Raw genomic sequence first — 8,574 nt, forward strand, 5'->3', positions numbered from 1 at the left:
ATTCAATCGTCATATTATTATTTTGCGTGCTTTAGAAAGGAAGGCATAAAAATATGTTTTGAAAAATTGTTGTAAATGTTCTTAAAATTATTGTTTGATGAAAAAATTAATTTTAGATGAATAACAGGCTCTGAAAACTACTTATACTCGGCAAACCAAAACAATTTTTGGCCTTGCTAGAGTAAATATCTTTGTTTTGACAGTTAAGTATTTTATCTGTTCTTCTGTTCAACAAAACCTGACAACAGACATGTAAATAAACACTAATAAACAGCAAAATAGTATGTAAACCCAAAATATTCAGTTTCTATTTGTGATTCAGTTGATTAAATTTATCTAACGATCACTTAGATAACATATTTAATTTTTGAGTCACAGGTTATTGATTAATTTAGTCCTACATGAGCTTACACTTGGAAGAAGTAAACGAAACTCAGCAACTTATGCATAATGAGGGTGAAGAAGATGAACACAAGGTACCGCAGGTTGCGACGTCTCCAGTTACGAGCAATAAATTATCGAGTGGTGCCGCCAGCCTTACTTCAAAAAATCTGGGACAAACAACGTCTGGCATTGGCAATAGTAGTGTAAATGAATCAACTAAGATTTCTTATGTCAGTGAGAAACGACTGAACAGAGATAATAACATGATGCGTTCTACTACAAAAGCAAAAAATATGCCTAAAGAAGCTCCTGATGTTAAAAATATGGAAAAGGCTCTACTTGAACTACTCGATGATTTTCATACAGGAAAGTTAAGTGCCTTTGGTACTGGGGATAGCATGGAGCAAATGATAAATATCAGAGATCAACAGGAACATTTGGCGCGTTTACATTTTCGACTCTGTGCCGATGTGGAGAAACCTACAGAAGACAGTTTTGAGAATTCTGCATCTCGAGACAAAATGGCACAGCTTGTACAAAGTTTGGAGCAACTATCAACATCTATAGAACATTTACATTCTGATGGCAATATCAGTGAAAAACAATGAGATATTAAATTTGACCCCCTCTCTTTGATCTTTTAGTAATAATAGAAATAAATAAATTATATTAATATCTAATAATATTAAAAGCTTGTATGATACTGTGCTATTATAGTCTATTTTAGTAATGTTTACAGATAACAGATCATGATGATGATGATGATGGTTTTTTATTTTCAAGGACAAAATAATTTATAATTTAATTGTATTTCTCATGAATTATAAATAGATGGTGTAAGATAAATAAATTAATCATATATTCAGAAATTTTGATTTTATTAAATAAATATATTATTAATAGCTGTTGCCCATGGACCCATCCCCTAAAGATCGAACAGGTCCCACAAGAACATAAATTCGGAATAAAAACAAACTGTGCACCAAGTTACATCTAAATCTGTTCAGTGGTTTTTGGCTTAAAGAGGACAACTACGGAGAGACAACTTTTCACTTATATACGAGGTAACAAACATAAAAAAAAAAAAAATACAGTCGAATTGAGAACCTCCTCCTTTTTTTGAAGTCGGTTAAAAATTAGAAGGAAGAAGGATGTGTACCTTGTATATTGTGCACATTGAGACAGTTAAATAAAAGTCAAATAATTGCACTACTTTTTAATACGAAAGAAATAGATTAAAATTACAATTATTTGGTGTACAATTAAAGTACTACTAAATATAGGGTATTAAATATAAAAATATAGGCAAGAAAAGCACCCAACAAAACAAAAGTTGGTGGGTATTTATAATACAAATATTTAAATAATCTAAATAAAGGAGTAGAGACCTGTTTGTTTTTGTCATTCATATTGTAATTATGTCTTAATTACTAAACATACCTACAGGTTATATGTTTAAACTTAGGTGTGTTTAAATCCAAAACTAGTAATAGCAATACATAGTACAAAAACTGATTTCAGACATCTATTATAATCTACTACCCTACTCTAATAACTAATTGGTAAAATATATTATCATAAATATAGTAAATAATAGATCTGCATCAAAGCAGAGAAATTACACATGTATTGTGTAAATATCCAGTAAAGTAATCTAACAATAGGTCCTAATGATTATCTAATAATCAGATCTCAATAACATTTCTTCGTTTATTTCTAAGACATATGCTCAGCTTTTACTCTTAGTATACCTTGAGATATTTATAATATTAAAAATGTATAATGTATAATATTAATATATAATAGTATTCCACACATAATATCCTACACAATCAATTTCTTCTAAAATGAATGGAATGTATCATGCATATGGAATAGGCATAAATTGGCAATCAATAGATCATCTTTAATAACTAAAAACTATGGTAACATACAGAAATACCATAAACTGGGAAGCAAGACACTTATCATACTGTCAGAAATGCTTTTATACCTCACAACATTCTGATCAGGTAAGTACACAATTATTAGTTGTACCAATGGCACAATGAAATATCACACATACCTATGGCATTAATGGAATGACTAGTAAAAGAGTACACAATAAAATAATGCAATTACAAATATATTTGGTGATATCCACCAGCCCGTCTCAGCCCTTTCCTGCAAGTGGGACATCTTCTTCCATTTACTTTAATTGCAGCTTCTATACATCTTAGACAGAATACATGTCCGCATATTGTTGAAGCCATACCATTTGATCTGGATAATTGCTCCATACAGATTGGACATTCACCAATGTTCTGTACCATATCAGGTTCACACAAACTATCGGTTTCACATACTGGATCATTATTTTCATTCATAATCTCTATGTTTTGTGTAAAATGACAGGCCAAAGAATTTAAAAGATCTTTTGTGATTCTTTTCACTTTATTGAGCTGTGAAATAGATGCTTTAGATTTGCCTCGTTTGCCTTTGAAAAAGTTTGAAACTACATTTTCAACAGCTGTGGCAGTTAAGTTTTCTTTTATGATACATGATGATTCAAGGTTTGCTATTGTATCTGATGGTTTTCCAGGACTAAACTGCAACAATATATAATCTTGCTGAGACTTATTACCCTTCTTTTTAGACTCCTTTCCTGATGGAGTTTTAGCCGAAGTGTTACTTGAAGCATTTCCAGAATTGGTTCCTTGAAGCACACTATTAGCTGTTGAGTTAGCATTGGTTACATTTATATTTGTATTAGGTATGACAGGTAATGTTAATTCAATGATTCCATCTGTCTCTTCGACATCTTCAGTCTGTGGAATCATTTCATCTGTACATGTACCCGCATCAACTGTCACAACAGTTGTAGTCAAGTTATTATTTGCTTTATATTTACTAAGTATTGCTTGATTTTGTGCTATCACATCATCTACGTCAAGTTCAATGGCATTATCAGTGATAACATCATCAGTTACAGTTAAATCAGTGTATGGATCATGATCATTTGCATCATTTAAATTGTTTTGGTCATTGCTCTGTGCAGAGCTTGAAACATTTGAAGGATTGCCATCAGGTTTTATTTTGTTTGCTTCAAGACTGGCTACTTGAAGAGTCTGTGTGATTTCAACATCATCTTCGTCATCATCAATTACAATTGTTGCTATAACTTTCTCTGTTTGGTTGGGTGTTGTTTCAGATGGGGTGACTTCTTCATCCAAAGTAATCTCCCTTAAGCTTTGATTGAACAATTCATCATTGCGAAAGAAAGTTTCTCTGTCTTTGGAAGTGCTAGGTAAGGGTGAAAATGATTGTTCTTTAGGGCTTGACATTTTACATGGAGTATACTCTATTGTCTTATTACTATCTGAACTGTCATAATGAGGTTCTCCACTGTTTACACCATTTTTTGTGAGCCTTTCAACAATTTCATCAGTTTTGGCATTAAATATTGATTTAGAATAGGGAGGAATTTTAGATTTTTTTGCTCTTTTCTGTGGGGGGGATTCAGGTTCAGCACTAGAAGCATCAACTCCATAATGTTCGTCACCTTTACAGAAATCAGTGTTTGGTTTCTGTTCAAGCTTTGGGCGTTCTTTGCAACCTACTATGTATGGTTCTTCAGGTTTCTTCCTCTTTTTTGGTGGTATAACAGGGGCCGGTGGAGCATCAACATTGAATATTTCATTTGGGTCTGTTAAATCTGTAATAATATTCATCAGACGTTCAGATATTTTATGTATAGTTGTTGGAGAGAGAAGTTTGTTTTCATTTACTTTAACTTCTGGCTCCTGTGTAGATTTCAATGGTGTTGTTTTCTCTGGTGAAGCTTGTATTGAGCTAAGTTCTTCATCAGAGTCCTCATACATTTTCTCCAGTTCAGCCAAAGATGGTAAAGGTATACCATTTCCACAAACTCTAGTTTTATTATTCGACTGTGACCGACGATTTTGCAGATTTTTTGTTTTCTTTATCATCAATTGTTTGGACATTTCAATACCATTTTGAAGGTCCACTTTTGTGATTTTTTTACTCTTCGGTCTGTTTTCTTTTTGAGCGGATGAAGTACTCATTTCAGACTGAGTTACTTTTCGTTTTTTAAATTGTTTTTTCTTCTCGCTGTTCGCCATCAATATTCTTTTATAGTGACTATTTAATTTGGTACTTAAAATAACTGGATTGATTTGGTATATACACGATCGCACGTATTTTCTTTTCACTGCTATTCATGTAGCGTGTTCCACAGCAGAATAAATTCTTGGTTGGTTTGGTTTGTTCATCAGATTTAGTTTAATTATTACGCCAAGAACAACCTGAAGACACACTATAGACTGTCGCACAAAGTATCCACAATAAATTGAACTCGGAAATCTATACCATAATACAAATAAGCAAATGAACCTCGTTTATATTATACGAGTGCAAATAATAAGCTGGTAAAATAACATAAAGATAAACAGCTACGAACAGAAGTATGTATTACTAGAGTCTTTGGTTTAACTACGTCAAAAGCTGACAGTTTGTCATTCTTTGCCAGATAAAAAAACAACAATATTCGTAGCAACCAAATTAAATAGCGTAAATGTTAATAAAATTAGATTAAAAACTGACTTCATGTTGTGTCCTGTATTTTGATTCTTTATTTTATCCTTGTGTAGGAGAACAAGAAGGCAGACTTGCTTTTTGTCCCTCATTTAAACGCTGAACAGACAATGCGCGTTCAATTTTTCTTGTGATCAGGAAATCCAATATATATGAACACTTAATTGTTTCTACTGTTACGTTGCTGCCGAATAAGACAAGACCCGAATAAGGCGAAGAGGAAAACGGGAAGCTCTTTCCAGTTGGGTTTGCGGACTTGTGGCTTCATACAAATTTTAACTTTCGTTGGTAGGTCAATTAAGGGTTTACTTACGCAAAATGACAGAACATTACTTCATCTAAAAGTTTTTGAAGATTTTTCTATATTGTATAATCCTATATGTTGATCTCAAGTTCAGAAACAAAATGTTCGATATGTTTTTTTAAACGTTTCCAAAAAAGGTTTTCCGTTTTGTCGGTACACTGCAAACGATAAGATTGTTTAGACCCTCTGATCCAATTTAGGTCGTTTGGTCCCATGAAAATATATTATACGTATTTAACGAAATATCAAACCGATTTGAAAAATATGAATCTAACGTGAATTAGCAAAGATTTTGGTGCATGCCGGGTAGATAATTTTGTTGGTAAGGCGCGGGAATTTTCGTAGACATCCACTTCCTCGTCTCTTGTATTTGTGTATTTTGCTGCTCTTGTCTTGGCAAGTCAAGGAAGCGACAAGGCAAGGTAACGGCCATACGACTATTCTTTTGCTGCTTATTATTATCGTATTTCATGTAAAACAAAACGTATGTTACGGAAATATCTATAGATATAAGTACCTATATACTTATATCTATAGATATATTAACCATCGGATTCGAAAGTAATTTATTATGAGTAGACAAATCATGCATACCTACCTACACTACCAAAGGTATTTTATTAGAAAATTAGAATAGCAAGGATTCGTATTCTACATACTATGGGAATACGTACTACTGGGTTAATTATAGTCAAGAAATTACCTAAAGTTAAATATACGGTGCCGCACCTCTTGGGTCTTTTAAATTATTATCGTAATTTACCTATTAGAGCTGCCGGCTAACAGAACAAATTTCTTAAATAATCCGTCGCATCACATGTTTATTGTTTATGAGTTTCCATAACTTTTTTAAGCAAACGAAACTGGCGAAACGGCTAATGGAAGATGCGGTGTGTTATCCGAGAGTTACATAAGTAAAGTTGGAGAGTAGTACTGTATTATGATGGAACGTGGAGCGGCCGTGGTGCGATGGCGGGAAGGGTAGCTAGCGCCCGTCCGCGCCACGGCCAGCCCTATCCAACGTGAACGTCAGTCGCGGTTTGCGTGTCTGCCGAGTCGCGCGTCTCGCACGCAGTGAAACGCATCCATATAACACGTTACGATAACATAGCAAAACTATATAAAGAAAAAAAAAACGAAATTAGTGGTAACTAAATCATCAGACCAAATTAAATCTTACATTTCGTAGTAGTTGGTAAAAAAGTTGATTTCACATTTTAATTCTATTAGAAAAAGTTTTGAATATTGCATGAAGAGCGAAAGGTGGATGTGGGAATGTTCTATATAGAGTTTGTTTGCTTTTTATTCCGCTGGTCTCCACAGACTATTAGGTTTGTGTGTTGGTCTTTTTTTTTTAACACTGCTCATGTTTTGCTAGACACACGTAAGGAAATTTCACCCTTTTAAATTTACCCGCATTTTTACAATTTGTGGGTAAATCAAATTACGTTTTTTTATATGATTTGTGGGTATTTTGTAGGTCGACACACAATATTTTTGTAACCTGCTGTGTCGTCGGCTAAGGTCAGAGAGGACCTCGTAAAACCTTTATTAAAGAAACCGTGAATAAATTTGTGGTATTGAAGTTTTTATGTCTTTAGGTATGTTATGTATTTCATCAAACAACGTACTGGGAACATTACGATGTCTGTGTTATATAATGAAAGTATCGTCAACTCGCGTTTGGTTAAAAATTGTACTTGGAAATATATCTCTTCACAAATTGAGACGTTTCATAAGTAAACTGTATTAGGTACTGCTGTAACTAAGATATTTCTAAATATCATTGTTGAGCATTCATCGAATTATTTCCTTAAAAAAATGCGAAAGACCCGATAGGTGCGTTTCAAAATAATTTATTAAATGTCGTGTTCGTAACACAAATGTTACATATATGACCATTTTACGTAATTTAAGTTCTACGTAGCACTTCTACCATTCGGCGTAGGCGTTGCAATAGTCACGTATAGTGATGTAGGTAACTTAATTAAGGCACTGGTTTACGCATTATTCTGAAATTACAATATAAAGCCTGATTGCTTTTAGTCCCGTGCAACGTATTAAATTAGGATCATTGCAGGATGTTATTTTAGACCTTAGAAATGTGAATTTTACTATTTACCTACGCATATACATTACTAACAGTCGTACCTGCACTCGGGTAGTTTCTTATAATCATTATGCGAAAATAACCAAAGTTTGCGTAGCAGTTTGTAGCGTGCTACGCTGCGTAGCCCACTTCGTAGCAATAAAGTGCTACAGCTTACTTGGGACATAAAAATAATTTGGACGGAGGCTGCTTTTAGTAGGCTTTCTATCTGTTTTATGGGCTTCTTCGGACTGAAATGTGCCATACATATAGCGAAACTCTACGTGACGAGCCGACTAAGAGCCTTCGATGAAGGCTGTAAAACAAATTATAAATTGATGGCGCAGGTGAAGTAAATAAATTATAAGACTCCATTTTAATTAGAAATCGATTCTAGATCGAAAATCCTTAGGTTGTATGTGTAACGTAGCAAAAATACAAAATATTTGAATTCGCGATTTTGTTAATAAAAGCGATTTAAATCAACCCGGTATTGTGATTATTTACATAACAGACCCATCATCCGCTTGATAAAAAGACTCGCAAAAAATATGATAATACCATTTTAATATTCTGTGTTGATGTTGTGTGGCAAAGGGCGGAAAACCTTTGGACCTTGGGACCTTTTACTTGTTAACGAATATATAATTTCTCCCGTCCGTGCTGGTGTCATTTTGTGACAGTACTTTTTAGATATTATGTCTCAGTCGGCTCCAAAATAAATTTACATTTATAAAGCTGTAAAGTAAAATGTTAACAGTTGTTTTGCGTATAGTTAGTACTGGCAATAAAATGAAGAAAGATACCGTAATGGCTTAACTTTTAAAAATGCTGCTGTGGCCCGTAAACAATTAGGAACAGTGTGTTGCAAATTCATTTCGTGTTTGCGTCATGCCATCTTTTTATTGGGACAAAAATCTTTTGGTACATAACAGCATATCTACAGCACTTATATTCGCCTGCAGTTCTGCGCTGGGATTTGATTTGCTTGCAGTCCACCAAATTCAGATGACGTTTAGATGACCTTCACATCATTAAATTGGTACACATGACCCAGTTAAATGGTCTGTGACCCTGGGAAGGACGAAATAGCTCACAAACAGACAAAGATAAATCCATTCATTTCTTCCTATTGTTATTCAATAGAATTCGTAATTATAAACGAAAAGCTACAGATAAATTCCGAGATCTTTATAAAGGGAAG

General features: G+C 33.7%; 2 protein-coding genes across 2 annotated transcripts; one reads left to right on the top strand and one right to left on the bottom strand.

Moving 5' to 3' along the window:
• Positions 1-114: 114 nt before the first annotated feature.
• LOC113494480 (coiled-coil domain-containing protein 28A) lies at positions 115-1,149 on the top strand. Its single transcript, XM_026872848.1, has one exon. It carries the CDS (start codon positions 402-404, stop codon positions 990-992), a length of 591 nt encoding a protein of 196 aa, XP_026728649.1. The 5' UTR covers positions 115-401; the 3' UTR covers positions 993-1,149.
• A 579-nt stretch (positions 1,150-1,728) lies between these two features.
• Positions 1,729-4,855, bottom strand: LOC113494482. Its single transcript, XM_026872849.1, has one exon. The coding sequence runs from the start codon at positions 4,503-4,505 to the stop codon at positions 2,502-2,504; it is 2,004 nt and encodes a 667-aa protein (XP_026728650.1). The 5' UTR covers positions 4,506-4,855; the 3' UTR covers positions 1,729-2,501.
• Positions 4,856-8,574: the final 3,719 nt, after the last annotated feature.

This window comes from Trichoplusia ni, chromosome 5, assembly GCF_003590095.1.
Source record: "Trichoplusia ni isolate ovarian cell line Hi5 chromosome 5, tn1, whole genome shotgun sequence".
Classification (NCBI taxonomy): domain Eukaryota; kingdom Metazoa; phylum Arthropoda; class Insecta; order Lepidoptera; family Noctuidae; genus Trichoplusia; species Trichoplusia ni.